The 15,691-nt window shown below is 59.3% G+C and overlaps 1 protein-coding gene across 1 annotated transcript; it reads left to right on the top strand.

Annotated features, from left to right (window-relative positions):
* The first annotated feature begins 227 nt into the window (after positions 1 to 227).
* Positions 228 to 14,156, top strand: ADAM33 (ADAM metallopeptidase domain 33). Its single transcript, XM_036245190.1, has 22 exons — positions 228 to 345; positions 2,472 to 2,551; positions 5,895 to 5,971; positions 7,577 to 7,655; positions 7,850 to 7,926; positions 8,018 to 8,207; positions 8,444 to 8,509; positions 8,590 to 8,661; positions 8,841 to 9,007; positions 9,092 to 9,176; positions 9,259 to 9,401; positions 9,873 to 10,050; positions 10,160 to 10,249; positions 10,477 to 10,672; positions 10,805 to 10,913; positions 11,008 to 11,206; positions 11,301 to 11,378; positions 11,460 to 11,568; positions 11,647 to 11,788; positions 13,248 to 13,321; positions 13,483 to 13,556; positions 13,842 to 14,156. The coding sequence occupies exons 1-21, from the start codon at positions 228 to 230 to the stop codon at positions 13,518 to 13,520; spliced, it is 2,367 nt and encodes a 788-aa protein (XP_036101083.1). The 3' UTR covers positions 13,521 to 13,556; positions 13,842 to 14,156.
* Positions 14,157 to 15,691: the final 1,535 nt, after the last annotated feature.

Below are 15,691 nucleotides of genomic sequence, written 5' to 3'. Positions count from 1 at the left end.
GTCGTCCGGTCTCCCCAGCGTCGGCAGGAATCGGCTGAGTCACCGCGCGGGCGGTCGGGGCTGCTTGCGGGGTCGCGGGGGGAGGGGTGCGGGCGAAGACCCGGGAGCGGGAGGGTCCGGAGGCGGTGGGCCGGCCGCACTGGGCGTGGGGCGGTGGCGATCCAGCCGGGGCGGGGCAGGGAGCTGGGAGCCAGAGCCGCCCCTTAGAGGTCGAGGCGCTCATCGCTATGGGCCGGGGTTCTCGGAGAGCTGCAGGGTCGCCGGTCTTGCTGCTGCTGCTGCTGCTGCTGCTGCTGCTGCCGCTGCCGCCGCCGTGGCCGGTGTGGGGGGCCGAGGCCTTTGGCGGTGAGTGGGAGTGCGCCCGGAGGGGCAGGCTTGGTCACTGTTGGCGGACGGAGGTTTTGAACCGGGCCTCCCACGCCCGCCAGGGAACAGGGAGGGTTTGGGAAGGTGTCCCTGGGACCTGCCCAGAAATTCTCACCTGTACTTGGGCTGAGGGGTCAGGTTTGCACATTTGCCCAACTGCTAGGGTGCCCACAACAAAACAAAGTGGCAGCCGCCCAGCCCCTCAAACCCCTCTGCTTGGATTCTCAGCTGGAACTTGCACCCCCATGCCCCAGGCTCCATCCTCCAGTGGGAACATTCCTGCACCACCAACCCTTGGGGCTCAAAGGTCTTCCTCTGGAAAGTCTTCAGCCCACTGCCCCCTGGAGTCCCTGCTGTGATCTCAGACTCGGGGACTGACTGAGACTTCCACACACACACATCATCCAAGCTCATCCCCCACCTCTGCCCCGCCCCCCCATCCTAGGGCCTTGGGACAGCGTGTATCTTGTTTATATTGTTGCCTTGTTCGGTTAGATAGAGAAGGAGGGCTTCTCACAGAAGGTGCCCGTTAGCTCGGCAGGGGGCAGGGGACTGAGCTCAGTCTCCTCCCAGTGTAACCCCTCCAAACCCTCTGTGAGGTGGGGCTGGTAACAGCAGCTTCCCAGAATGGATGGGAGGACTGGTGGAGTCCTGTACATCCAGTGCCTGGGAGGGGTCAGGGAGGAGGCAGGACAGGCTGTGCTGGGAAGCCTGGGGCAGAGCAGGGAGGTTGTAGAGCCGCTGGAGGGGGTACCCAACAGGGACAGGGTCCTGATCTGTTCTGGACCCTCAGGAGGAGGGATGACAGCTCTCTTTCTCTTGGTGATGGTCCCCAGACATTCCACTGATTCCTCCTCCTCAGTCCGGAGCCAGGGGAGGATGACGCAACCCCTGCGAGGAGTGGAGAGGGGCTCTATGCTCCCCAACACCACACTGGCTCCCCTAGTTTCCGCCCCCATTCATTTAGTCACCACAGCTCCATCGCTGCCTCCCTCTCCCTCATCAAGGTGCCAGTGGCCTGGAAGTGTTCCAAAGGCCATGAGAAGAACCCCTAATCCATACCCTCCCCTCTCCACCCTGGGAGACCCCCAGTTAAGTCCTCTCTGCGCTACGAGAACCTCCCCTCTCCCCAGAAGCACTCAGACTCCTCCCCACGCTGCCCTCTCAGTCTAAAGGTAACTGCTTGATGGCAACTCACTCACCCAATCAGGGAGGGCTTCTTGGGAGAGGGGAACTCCTGGAGCCAGCTGCTATTCAGGTCTTTGATGAGGGGGTGAGGGAGGAGACAGAGGAGGAGAAAGAAGTTGGGGTGGCAGTTGCTCAGCCTCTTCCACAGGCAGCCATCTCAGCATAGGCAGTGCTAGTGAGGCTGGGGAGTTATCAGTTCTGGGAGCTGGGTTTCCCCAGGACTAATGCCAGAGGAGCTGGAGGGCTGCCTGGGGCCTGGCTCCTGCAGGGCATGTGTAATGAGTTGCTGAGGGCCTTGGGGTGGGGGGGCACTGGGAGCATTCCAGGGGAGCATTCCAGTCTCCTCTGAGTAATGCTTGGCTCTGGTATTCCTCCTGGAGCCCCCTAAGCACATCCCACCTGGGAGCACTCGGGCTCTGTGCCCTGCCTCCCCCACTGAAGACCCGAGGAGGGGCCTCGGGGCCAGGGTCCCTGGAAGCTCCAGTTCCAGCATGAAATCCCCAAGGGCAGCCCTGAGCAAGGTGGGCCTCCCAAGAAAACATCTAGCTCTTGTTTTGCTCAGTGTGGTGGAGACACAGGCATCCTCTTCACAAATCTCTCACCCTAAGCATCTGCTGCTCAGTCTAAAAATATCCAAGGCTGCCTCCTCCTCCTCTCCCCCCTGCACTGGTGGCCGTGGTCTCTTCCTTGTGACCTTTGACCCCAAGCCCTCCCCTGAGGTCAGTGGGGTTCGGGCATCCCCAGCTGAACTATCCTTTCTAGCCTCTTCTGCCACCTCCCTGGATGCTTCTCAGTTCCAAGGACACCCCAGGGATTGTTGAAGATGGATGTTCCTCCCTGCTGCTGTCCCTAACCCTGTTCCTCTGCTGTCCCCGCTCCCCTCCATTCCCCTCACCCTGTGCTCTGTCTTACACCAGGAAACACCCCTGGAGAGCCAGTCACCCCTCACTGGGTCCTGGATGGGCGACCCTGGCGCATGATCACCCTGGAGGAGCCGGTCAGTGCTGCATCACCCCTTCCTCTGCAGGTCTCCCAGCCCCTTGCCCCTCCCCAAACTTCAGTGTGACAGTTTTACTGGGTTCCTTAGATTCCCTCTCCCAGTCCTTCAGGCTCCTCCCTGAACGGTTAGCGGGCAGGGGTGGGGAGACATCTAGATTGCGTGAGCCTGCACACATGGAAGTCATTTTCAGCCCCCCCACACTACCTCCTTTCTTTCTCCCCCTTCCCAGAACTAGCCAGTCCACCCCCATCCCATCCGGCAGAGTTTGTGAGGCGTGAAATTTCAGGGACCTCTTTAAGAAAACACCAAGATATTTTCCTTTTGCAAAGTTTACCAGAACATGTGACCCTGTGGACACATTGCTGTCGCCTCCAGGACCCTGCCATTGAGGGGCCTGAACCTTTAGTCTCACTGGCTCATGCAGAATCCACTTCTGTCCGGGAGGCAGTGGTCACTCTCTTGGTGGCCCTCGGATGCAAGCCCACCCCGTTTTGCTTTTCCAGGATGCTCTGCCCCAGCCTCCTCCCAACATCCACCCCTCACACACGTCCAGAAGAGCCACAGCCCCGTCGCATGTGTCCCACAGCTGTGGTGCAAAGCGCGGGGCCCGTAGCCTCGGTGTGCCCATCTCACAGAGGGGCAAACTGAAACCCAGAGAGGTTAGAGAAGTTGCCCAAGTTCACACAGCTCTTTAGCCCAGAAGTCTGAGTCCCACATGGTCGGAAAGACTTTAAACCATTGGCCAATGTCCTCCAAACCCTCTTCACCCTGAATTTTTGGGTGAGAAAGAACAACCCACTGTCCACGCCAGCAAGGAGCACTGCCGTGGAGGCGGGGGCTCCCACAGGCCCACAGCTCCCAACCCTAGAGCCCTCACTGCGTCCCCAGACCCTCAGGGTCCCCATTCAAGTGGTCAAGCATGGCGCTGGTCCAAGCTTTGAGATTATTTTCCTGGACATCACCGGCAGAGGGAAGGGCTGGGCACACGCTCGGGTCACCCTGACTGAGCAGGAGGGGAATCCCAAAGGGGCCTTGCTTTTCTCGCTTGCAGGCCCTCGTCCCCAGGAAGCCTGTCACGTGAGGGCATGTTGAGGCAGGGCGTCCTATCCCAGAGGAAGGAAACACTCATGCCAGGTCAGGAACGGGGTGCATAGTGAGGGTTAAGTCACTAGGAGGGCCAGAAGTGAGGACAGCAGCAGGACAGAGATGGGATTCTGGGGTGCGGGGTGGCAGGAGGAGACTTTTCATTTGGGCAGCCGCCTTTCGTCAGTACAAACCTTTCTCTAACAAAGCAAGAGGCATTCCGGACCCATGAGCTCATGCTTGGGGCCTTACTGGGCTCTTGGCTGGGGCATAGAGCTGTCTGCTCCCCATCTGCAGAGGAAGAGCCCCCACTCCAAGACTGTGAGCCCCTTGGCCTCTGGCCCAGCCCAGTGCATTGTGGACTAAAAAGGAAGGGCCCGCGAGGACTGGGGCCAGCATTCCAAAGACACAGCCTCTCTCCAGGAGGCTCCTGGACCGGCTCTGACTCTGGGCCCCCAGCCAGGCTGAGTGGACAAGGGAGGCAGGTGGGGTCTTCCCACAGCATGGAAGCAGCAGAGCTGTAGGGAAAGAGAGGCTGGTCGGGGGCCCCCTCCTGACATCTGTCCAAGAAAGCCAGTGTTTTTCTCTTGGCCCTGGGTAGGGGTCTGCATTTATTTCATAGGACCAGTGAAACAGGTACGGGAGAGCCTACTGGAGACCAAGGAAAATTTCAGGGCCTGGCAGTTTGTCAGAACTGGAGGTGGAGGAGTAAAGTCTGAGTTCTACAGAGAATGGGGAGAAGCAAAACTCTGAAACAAGAGATTGTGAGGAGGCCCCAGCCACAGCTACCTGGTGTGCACCCATCCCTTGCCCTGTCTTCAGGACCCCACTGTCCTCCTGCCTAGAGGAAGCCTGGGCATGAAAGAGGGAGGGCCCGAGGAAAGGCCCAGTAGCCTTGAGCAAGACAGGGCATCTTTCTGGGACCCCTCATCTCTCTAGGGAGTAAGTGGTGTGTACCTAGCAGGCTATGTCAAATGGCTATTGTCAGAACAGCAAACATACTGAGTTTGGGATCATCTTTATTTGCATGTTCTCACCCCCACGCCCATCCACGCGCATCAGCGTGTTCTCACCCCCACGCCCGTCCACGCGCACCAGCGTGTTCTCAACCCCACGCCCGTCCACGCGCATCAGCGTGTTCTCAACCCCACGCCCGTCCACGCGCACCAGCGTGTTCTCACCCCCACGCCCGTCCACGCGCATCAGCGTGTTCTCAACCCCCACGCCCGTCCACGCGCACCAGCGGTGTTCTCACCACCCACGCCCGTCCACGCCCATCAGCGTGTTCTCACCCCCCACGCCCGTCCCCCCACGCCCATCAGCGTGTTCTCACCCCCACGCCCGTCCACGCGCTCAGCGTGTTCTCACACCCCACGCCCGCCCACGCGCATCAGCGTGTTCTCAACCCCACGCCCGTCCACGCGCACCAGCGTGTTCTCAACCCCACGCCCGTCCACGCGCACCAGCGTGTTCTCACCCCCACGCCCGTCCACGCGCATCAGCGTGTTCTCACCCCCACGCCCGTCCACGCGCATCAGCGTGTTCTCAACCCCACGCCCGTCCACGCGCATCAGCGTGTTCTCAACCCCACGCCCGTCCACGCGCACCAGCGTGTTCTCACCCCCACGCCCGTGTCCAGCGCCCACCAGCGGTGTTCTCACCCCCACGCGCCCGTCCACGCCCAGGTGTTCTCACCCCCCACGCCCGTCCACGCCCATCAGCGTGTTCTCACCCCCAGCCCGTCCACGCCCACCAGCGTGTTCTCACCCCCACGCCCGTCCACGCCCAACAGCGTGTTCTCACCCCCACGCCCATCCACGCTCACCAGCGTGTTCTCACCCCCACGCCCGTCCACGCCCATCAGCGTGTTCTCACCCCCACGCCCGTCCACGCGCACCAGCGTGTTCTCACCCCCACGCCCGTCCACGCGCACCAGCGTGTTCTCACCCCCACGCCCGTCCACGCGCACCAGCGTGTTCTCACCCCCACGCCCGTCCACGCCCATCAGCGTGTTCTCACCCCCACGCCCGTCCACACCCATCAGCGTGTTCTCACCCCCACGCCCGTCCATACCCATCAGCGTGTTCTCACCCCCACGCCCATCCATGTCCACCAGGGCAAGTGGGGACCCTTCTGTACCCCACTCCATGTTCTCCCCATGACCTCCCTTGCCAGCTGGCTCCACATCCCTCCTGCTCCCTGGCAGACAGGAGGCCAGGCTGCCTGCCTTCTCAGCCCTGCACTCCTTCTTGCCCAGGTCTTGAAGCTGGACACAGGACTGGTAGCCTTGGAGGCTGAAGGCCAGGAGCTCCTGCTGGAGCTGGAGAAGAACCAGTGAGTACAGGCCAGTGAGGGGGCAGGGAGCCAAGACAGCCCCTTTCTCCGGGGGTAAGGAGAACAATGCTGAGGGCAGGGACTGGCAGAAACCCAGGAGGGAGGCTGGAAGGGGTGAGGGCTCCCTTGAGGCTGAAGTGAACTGTTAGGCTGGGTCAGCCCTGCTCTGGGCCACATCCTTCATCCAGGCCCCAGGAGCATCTTGTCAGCTGCCAGAAATGAGTAAGCATCACCTAATGAGTTCTCAAAAGGAACCCCGAGTCAAAAGAGAATCCAAGATAGGTTCTAATGATGGGCAGGCACTCCAGGTTAATGAAGTGACAAGAACAAAGGTGCAGTGGTACAAAGATCAAGACACATTCAGGGTGTATCAATTTGTCTGGCTTGCCCAGAGGGTCTCCATCTTTAGGGAAGGGAGCAATGGGCAACATATTTGGGGAGTCCCAGTGGGGCTGGGTCACAGGGGCCATTTTTAGTGCTGAGTATCCTGGATGGTGCAGAGCCAAAGATTTTGAGTTGGTGAATGAGCAGGCAGAGCAGGGATGGATGGGGTGGATGTCCATGGGATCTTAAAACCATCCAGACTATATTATCAACAGCTATTTATTTCCAAGTGCGTGTTTCATTGCAGGCACTGCTCTGAGCACTCCATGCATTTAATTCTCCCAGTGGAATCAGATGGACTAGGAACAAACTAGTTCCACCATGCCCAGCCAGTTTCTCTGGGGCTTGGTGTCCCTCGCATTAAATGGGCTGATCATATCACCTACCTCCCAGGGTTGTGTGTGTGTGTGGAGGGGGGAGCAAAGCTTCAGAAGGTAAAGGAGAGCCTGGGAGGTGGGGACGCAGGCATCACCGGTCTTTGGGCAGTCTGGCAGTGCAGAGGTCAAGGCGAGGCGGGGGTCAAGGATTTTCTTTAAAGAGGAGAGACTGACTTAAGGTTGATCCATCTTAGTAGGAAGGGTCCTGGTGAGACAGAGCACACAGCTGGAATCATGAAGGGGACGAGCATCACTGAAGGACAGTTGGGAAGATATGTGGGGTCTGTGGGCCAGAGGAGAAGATTTGAAGGATCCTTGAGGCAGGGAGGTGGACTGGAGAGAAGGATGACTAGATGCCCAACAAGAGTAGGCAGCAGGAAGGGCCTCCTAGGGAGTTCAGCCACACTTTCTTGGCTCCAAGTCCCACCTCCTCAGCAGTGTCTCCTGAGTCCTCCCCTCCTGCCCAGCCTAAGACCTGGGCATCCAGCTGCCTGCCACAGGCTCCACAGGGACCACAAACTCTGCCCCTATTGCTGCTTCTCCCTAATGCTTCCCACACTCCCACTTCACATATCTACGCCATCACCAAGGCCCCTTCCTGCCCTTCCCTTTTCTCCCTCTAGCTCCAGGTTTTTCTGAGCTAAGCAACACAGTCATTCCTGTCCCTTTCCTAAGACACACTTTGGGTACTTCTTAAATGCTAAGCCCTGTGGCTAATAGAGCCATTCCTAATGATCAATAAGTCCTGTGCTTAATGATCAATTGGCATTCAGGGAGGAAGGCTGGAGGGCATCCTGGAGGAGGCAGAACTGAATTAAGTGATTCCTACAACACCCTCTCCCAGCAGGCTGCTGGCCCCAGGACACACAGAAACCCACTACAGCCCAGATGGGCAGCCAGTGCTGCTGGTCCCCAACCACACGGTGAGACACTTCCATGGGCACTGAGGACAGGGTGAGGGGTGCTGGGGGATGCGTTCCCTGAGGGCCTCCCCACCATTCCTTCCCCATTCTCCTGTTCCTGAGGAGAGGCTGGAGCCAGCCCCCACCATGCCTGCTCCCTTGCCCCTCCCACTCAGTCCTGGCTGAGAGTGGAGGCTGGATCCCTTGCTCTCCAGGATCATTGTTATTACCATGGGCGAGTGAGGGGCTTCCGGGACTCCTGGGTAGTCCTTAGCACCTGCTCTGGGATGAGGTGAGGAGATCTGGGGGAGGGGGCTGGGCCTGGGGCTGTGGCTGGGGCAAGAATTCTCTCACACCACTTTCTGCACCCCTCTGCATCCTAGGGGTCTGATCACGCTCAGCAGCAATGCCAGCTATTATGTGCATCCCTGGCCAGCTGGGGATGCCCAGGACATCTCAAGCCACAGGATCTTCCGGACAGAGCAGCTACTTAGCTGGAAAGGGGCCTGTGGCCACCGGGATCCTGGAGACAAAGGGAGCAAGACCAGCCTTTCTTGTGCCACCCAGATCAGGGTTAGAGGCACAGGCAGGGGTAGGAGTGGGAATGCAGTATACATAGCCCACCAAATCAGAAAGACAGGAATGTGTGGCCCCTTGCAGGGTCTCCTGTCCTATTTTTATTTGGAAGCTGAAGAAACAAGTTCTGGCAAATTTTTTAAGTTAATTTTGTGCTTTCTGGGGAATGGGGTTGGTGGTCAGGGTTCAAGCCCAGCAGTGGGCCATTCAGGTTCACTGTTGCCTCTCCCCAGGACCGGCGGGAGGCCCGCAGAAGCCCAAGGTACCTGGAGCTGTACATAGTGGCTGACCACACCCTGGTGAGAGGAGACTCAGGGGTTTGTTGGGGCTGAGTGGGACCAGCTCAGCCTGTCACATGGCTATATTGCTGCCTTTTCAGTTCTTGACCCAGAACCAGAACTTGAACCACACCAAACAGCGTCTTCTGGAGATCGCCAATTACGTGGACCAGGTTGGGGGCGGTGGGTGGGAAGATAGGCCTGATGGGAGTCACCACCACAGTGGTGGGCAGGTCCTAGCTGGACGTGGCAGTCTTGGGGATGAGGAGAGAGAATGTAGGGGGAAGAGCGGGACCACCAGGGTGGTGGTGCGCTTTGTCCCTGCTTCAGGCCCGTCCTGCCCTGACCACAGATTCTCAGGACTCTGGACATTCAGGTGGCACTGACCGGCCTGGAAGTATGGACTGAGCAGGACCAGAGCCTTGTCCTGCCTGATGCGAACGCCACGCTCTGGGCTTTCCTGCAGTGGCGACGGGGCCTGTGGGCGCGGCAGCCACACGACTCAACGCAGCTGCTCACGTGGGTGCCTCCCAACCCCACGCGGGTCCCCCGCTGAGCGGTCCCCCTCCCCGCATCTCGAGTCACGCCGCACTCCGCCCTCAGGGGCCGCTCTTTCAGGGACAACACCGTGGGCCTGGCACCGGTGGAAGGCATGTGCCTTGTAGAGAGCTCTGGAGGCGTGAGCACGGTGAGCTCCGCCCGGGACTGGACGAGAGGAGAGGTGCGGGCCGTGTCCTCAACCCGCAGTGACCATCCCCACGCCCTCCCAGGATCACTCGGAGCTCCCCATCGGCGCTGCAGCTACCATGGCCCATGAGATAGGCCACAGCCTCGGCCTCAGTCACGACCCAGACGGCTGTTGCGTAGGGGCTGCAGCTGAGCCGGGAGGCTGCGTCATGGCAGCAGCTACTGGGTAGGGGCGACCTGGTGGGGGAGGGGCCCTGGGGAGGCTCCACTAGACCCGGGACCTTCCTCCGCTGCATTCCTTTGGGTGAATGCTCACCTCTCAGTTTCCTCTTCTGTAAAATGGGGATATGATCATAGTACCCGTCCTGAGTTGTTTATGAGGCTTTAAATGGAGGAAACACAAGGAAAGTGGATTCTCAAGAATATGGATTCTTTTCGGGAACACCTGGCGAGGTTACTCCTACAGGACTGGCCGCGATGGGTTGGGATTTGACTTTAAGTCCTGGCGTCACACCCTTCCGCCTCGGTCTAGCTGTGTGACTTTGCTCGGGTTACTCACCCACTCTGGGCTCAGCCTCTAGAGGATTCGAGCCGCCCATCCGCGGCTGTGTGGCCAAGCACGGGTGGTCGTGGTGGGAGGAGAGCAGGACGTTCAGGGGGTGGTCCCCGCACCTCCGACGCCCTTCCCCGCCCGTAGGCACCCGTTCCCCCGCGTGTTCAGCGCTTGCAGCCGCCGCCAGCTGCGCGCCTTCTTCCGCAAGGGGGGCGGCGCGTGCCTCTCCAATGCGCCCGGCCCCGGGCTCCCGGTGCGGCGGGCGCGCTGCGGCAACGGCTTCGTGGAGGACGGCGAGGAGTGCGACTGCGGCGCCGCCCAGGTTAGGTCCGCGCGGCCCCTGCGGGCCAAGGCTGCCCCCACCCGCCCCTCCCCGGGGTCCGGGGCGCTGCTGCTCGCCACCTGGTCCCTTCTCGCCTTTTCGGCTCCAGGAGTGCCCCGACCCCTGCTGCTTCGCCCACAACTGCTCGCTGCGTGAGGGGGCCCAGTGTTCCCACGGAGACTGCTGCTCGAGCTGCCAGGTGAGGGCGCGGGAGGCGCGGAGCGGCGCTGTGGAGCTGCCCGTTTGTCCTGGCTGATTGGCGTCCCCCGGTCTCCTGCGGGTGCTGACTCTGCTCGGCGCTTGGGTGCACCTCGTCCTCCCGCCGGGCTGTCCTGCCGCTGCGCCTCGCTGTCGGCGCTGATCTCTCACTGTCCACTGTCTTCCCGTGTTTCGGCCACTCTCCCGCCACGCGGGTCACCTGTATAGCTGAAGCCGGCGGGCGCGCCGTGCCGTCAGGCTGCAGGCGACTGTGACCTCCCTGAGTTCTGCACGGGCGCCTCTCCCTACTGTCCCCCAGACGTTTACCTACTCGATGGCTCTCCCTGCGCCAGCGGCCGCGGCTACTGCCGGGACGGCGCGTGCCCCACGCTCCAGCAGCAGTGCCAGCAGCTCTGGGGACCTGGTGAGAGAACGCGCGTGGCCTTGCATCTCGTCCCTCTCCTTGGGTCCGAGGACATTTCTACTCTAGGAAAGATGGGCAGGGGGAACGAGGGCGGGGGAAGCATGGTCCCCAGCTCCGCCCATGCTTCCCCAGGCTCCCGCCCAGCCCCAGAGGCCTGTTTCCACTTGGTGAACTCTGCAGGAGACGCCCCTGGCAACTGCGACCAGGCCGAAGAGGGCAGCTACCAGCCGTGTGCGCAGAGGTGGGGAGAGGAGCAGAGGGAGTGGAAGCTGGGGAGTGGGTTGGGGGCAGGGGGACACTCCGTGCTGTTTGACCACCCTCCACTTGGTCCCTAGGGATGCGCAGTGTGGGAAGCTGCAGTGCCAGGGTGGGGAGCAGAGCCCACTGGCACCACACACGATGGCGGTGCACTCTACCCTCCGCCTAGGCAGCCTAGAAGTGACCTGCAAGGGAGCCTTTCTGCTACCTGGTGCCCAGCTGGACCTGCCTAACTTGGGCCTGGTAGAGCCAGGCACCCAGTGTGGACCTACAATGGTGAGTCCTGCCCACCTGACCCCTCCCTGCCACTCGGGTCCCTAGGGCCAAAGCGTCACTCCCCCCAGTGCTTAGTGCACATCACTGCCCATAGGTGTGCCAGGACAGGCGCTGTCAGAACACCACCTTTCAGGAGTTGGAGCACTGCCTGACCGCCTGCCATGGCCATGGGGTGAGTAGTCTTGAGTGTGTGTGGGGGGGTGACCTTGAGGTCCCTCATCCCATGGGACCCTCCTTTTCCCTTCCTCTGCAGGTTTGCAATAGTAACCATAACTGCCACTGCGATCCCGGCTGGGCTCCACCCTCCTGCGACAAGCCAGGGTTGGGTGGTAGCGTGGACAGCGGCCCTGTGCAGTCTGAAAGTGCGCACATGGGGGACGAGTGGGGGCAGCCCTTGTGGTGCACCTACTTCGGACTCAGCCCCGCCCTGTCCCTTGCAGACCACTATGCCTTCCTGCTGGCAGTGATCTTTAGCTTCCTGCTGCCTCTGCTTCCGGGGGCCGGCCTGGCCTGGTGCTGCTACCGGCTGCAGTGGAGATACCAGCTTCAGCAGTGCCTGTGTGGCTCACGGAGGGGCAGTGGGTAAGCTCCGAGGGCTTAGTTCCCTGCTCCGTGAGCCTACTCCTGTGGTTCTGGCTCCTCAGAGTTCTGCTGGGTCTGGGGAAGCTGGGGTGGGGTATTCAGGCTTTGTCTCCAGGTGCAGAGGGTCAACTGAGGTAGTGGAAAGAAGCCTTGAGCAGGAGGCACCAGGGGCCAATGGTGCGGATCCATGCAGGACCCTCTACCCCTCCCTATTGCTGTGGTTTACAGTCGGCCCTCATTTATCGTGGTTAATGAGTTCCAGACTCTACTGCGATAAATGAATTTCCGCAAAGTAGGATTCTTGCCCTGGCCGGTTTGGCTCAGCGGTTAGAGTGTCAACCTGTGGACCAGAGGATTCTTTATTCATACACAGTCGTCCCTCGCCACTTCGCGCTTCAACTTTTGCGGCTTCACCGTGGCGAGGGACGACTGTAGTCCCTTTTTGTCCACTCTCCTGTTTCTCCCACCAGAGGGCTGCCTCACCTTTGACTTCGCCCTATTTTCCACCAGCTCATAATGCAGTTCCTGCTCCACTGTGCCCTTCAAGGTCCCTCCAGGCTCCTTCTCAGGAGCTTTCGGCCCTGTCATTTCCTCTGCCTAAATCTCTGCCGTTACCTCTTTCGAGATCCCCAGTGCTGGGCCGACACATCTTTTCATTCCACACCACTGGTCAACTATAGCACCAGCTGCCTTTGTGGCAACGGTTTGCCCTCCATGTCTTGGGAGGAGGGTCCCATAATACCAAGCAGGGTTGACCTAGGGCTGCCCCTTCACTGGCTGCTGGGCAAGTAGGCACCTTATGGCCACATCTGACACAGCCTGGCCTAGCACAGCTGAGGGAAAGGGTAGGGTTTGGGCTGGAGATAGGGACAGAGGACATCCCTGACGGGTGGGTACCAGCCAGGTTCCTGGTGCCAGGTGAGAGGGTCTTGACACAATAAGCGGTGGTTGCAGGTGGGCAGAGGTGCAAGGTGCTCAGAGCTGGGTGTGTCAGCATCAGGGGCCCTTCAGGGGGGCGGTGACTGCATGTCATTGCCAGGGCAGAGTCTTGAGGGCAGTAGAGACTGTTTTGAAGAGACTGGAAGGAAGTGGCAGGCCCTGGGAGATGGGGCACGAGCAGCCACGCAGGGTTTGGAGTCATCAAGGACAGCAGGGCCACCCAATGGCAAGTGGTGCAGGCAGAGCTACCACTAGGGAGTAAGTCCACCCTCTTTGATACCTGAGTGATGCCAACATCTAGAAGATGCCAGGGCTGGAGGGAGAAAGTGCCTGTACCCCTCTTCGGAGGGAGCAGGAAGTGAGCTAGAGAGAGTGACCTGGAGCAGAAGGGTGGAGACTCAATGCAGAAGGCAGAACACAATGAAACACTTGGGCCGGCACATGCTGCCCAGGGAGGGGGAGGGGCCGTCCTGCTCAGCATCACTGTTCCAACCTCCTGGCCTCTTATCTCACTGTTCAGGCCCAGAGATGGCCCACTCAGGGACCACCCCCTGGAGTTGGGCCCGATGACCACTGGGGAGCCCGGACCCCTGGGTGAGTGAGGTGCAGGGGGAGATGGGGAAATGAAGGGATGGACTCTTGGGCCCCCTCCACCCCACGTAGCACTCAGCCACCTTGAGTCCTCAGTGCCCTACCCGCCCTAGGGACCATTGCCAGCGTGTTCACAGCACCCATTCTCTGCCCACTGCCTCCAGACGTGGAGATCTCTGCCAGGGCCCAACGGCCACCTTGAGAAACCTGTGCTTCGTGGGCCTACCTACACCCCAAGGTAGGGGGGACCCTGATGTGGGGACCTCTACTTCCTATTGCCCCTCAGCTTTCCCTCAGCTCACTGTTCCCTACTCTGGGGTTTCTGAGCTTGAGTTCTGAGGTATGGCTACATGGAGAAGCTGTGGTTATGCAGGTCAGATGCCGGAGGCCTCTGGATCAGGGGAGGAAGTTTTGGTTCTTCTTGGGTCATCTGGACTCACTGAGGGAGGACAGGGGCTCCCTGTCCCACGACTTGCAGGCCGAGGTCCTAGTTCTCAGGGGATGACCCTTCCTCCTTTTTCAGCAGATCAAGTCCCGAAGCCAAGATCCTGTCTCTGGTGAGAGGGGGATCCTGAGATGAGGTCACTTAAAGACAGGTGGCTACTGACAGCCACTCCAAGCACTTGGACCGCCAGGGACAGAGCCAGCAAGACAGCTGACCTTCTGCACCTTGCCTGAGTTACCTCCGCCCTACCTACTCCAGGACCCCAGAGCCTCATCCGAATTTGCCCAATGTTATCCGCGTTCATTAGGTCTGGGATTCATGCCAGCCCAAGAAGCCATTTGTTATGTAAAACTTCCCAGGTCTGAGAGATCAAAGACAGGCTGACAACTCCATTACCAGAGTTTATTAAAAGAACTTATATACAAGGCATATCTTGGGCAGCGGCAAGACCAAATGGATATCCACCACACCATGTGGCGGGCACTAAGGGGTTATATAGGATGGGCAGGGTGGATAGGGCACTGGGGTGTGACCCACCCCAGATAAATGCCTGCCCAGGGAAGGGCAAGGGTCTGTTCCAGGAACCAGCATGCCTGGACGTAGGGGAGGGGTGAGCAGACCTCTGAGGGGATTTATGGGAAGTAGTCTCTGTTCTGACCCAGAGGATCTGGCAGCGGTTATGTCATGGAACAGTCTTGACTTCACACCATCAGTCCAAGGAGCAAAGGTCACATAGTCACTGACCTCCTGTCACTGGAGGAGGCTGGGTCACACTGGGCGCCGGGAGAGGCCTCTGTCGGGGAGGGTGTGGTCACACACTTCACCCGACTCAGCTCCGCAGAGGCATGACTGCTAGGTCAGAGCCTGGACTCGGGGACCCTACATTTCAGACTGAGCCCACTTCCTTGGAGCCCGGCCTCTGCAAAGCAGACAGAATCCTTGGGACTTTCCTTCCTCCCCCTTCCTGCCCTGTCTTGTCCCCCAGATGCTTTCTCAGCCTCTTCCCATACCTAGTCCTGCACCTGAGATTCTGGAGGCGTGTCCTCACTTTGGACTTTACTGAGCCTCCATTCCCTGGGAGGGGATTGAGAAAGGGCAGCAGAGAGCCCCTATTAGTCTCTTCTGTCTATAAATTCAACCCTGTGGGGTTCCCTGAGGGGTGATGGCTGGTGGGTGGAGTCTTAGATGGTAACCAGAGCCCCAGATGGACCTGAGCATAGGATGGTGTTGCCTTGGTTGAATCTCTTTGCCCCACTTGGACATTAGAAGCCACGTATCCTCTCCCCTTGCTTCATGCAAGAGTTGCGCAGTGACCTTCTGTGTCAGCTTGCTGTTGCTGCGTAACAACACTCCCCAAAAATGGAGTAGCTTAAACAACGACCAATTCTGTGATTGGCAAATTAGGTTGAAGTGACCTAGTGGTTTAATTGGTCTCAGCTGAACTCACTTATATGTTTGCTGTCAACTGCTGGTCAGCTAGGCAGTTCTGGGTTTGGCTGGCTTTGGCTGGGATGATGGGGCTCGATGGGCTGTGTCCCATTTTCCAGCAGGCTAGCCCAGGCTTGTTCACATGACAGCTGGGGAGGGAGCTAAGAGAGCAGGACCAGGGTTAGGATGAGGTAAGTGTGCCCACTTACTTTGGTTACAAAAAATAATAATCAAGATAAGTAATATTTTTAAAAAAATCAAAATTAGTGCTAAAAATCTATGATGAACAAAATATCAAAATTTTAAGTAAAGAGAGGATCCGTAACAGTGTCACACCAAGCCATGTGGGAGCCAGAGGCAAAAGGAAACATCAGTCATTGTGATCCAGAGGCAAGTTCCTCCCTCACCTCATCCTGCAAGAGATTAATTGGAAGCTTGCAAGGCCTCTTGAGATTCCATGACTGGCACATGTTAATCACCATACACTCTACTGGCCCAAG

Source organism: Molossus molossus, unplaced genomic scaffold, assembly GCF_014108415.1.
Source record: "Molossus molossus isolate mMolMol1 unplaced genomic scaffold, mMolMol1.p scaffold_m16_p_6, whole genome shotgun sequence".
Taxonomy (NCBI): Eukaryota; Metazoa; Chordata; class Mammalia; order Chiroptera; family Molossidae; genus Molossus; species Molossus molossus.
Note: the sequence above shows the minus strand (reverse complement) of the source record. Positions and strands in the feature narration are given on the sequence as shown.

Excerpts from the sequence above, each read along its gene's own strand:
- ADAM33 (XM_036245190.1), top strand. The coding sequence starts at position 228 with ATGGGCCGGGGTTCTCGGAGAGCTGCAGGGTCGCCGGTCTTGCTGCTG. Across the intron at positions 346-2,471 it reads GGGGGCCGAGGCCTTTGGCG|GAAACACCCCTGGAGAGCCA; the intron begins GTGAGTGGGAGT and ends GTCTTACACCAG. Across the intron at positions 7,656-7,849 it reads TGCTGGTCCCCAACCACACG|GATCATTGTTATTACCATGG; the intron begins GTGAGACACTTC and ends CTTGCTCTCCAG.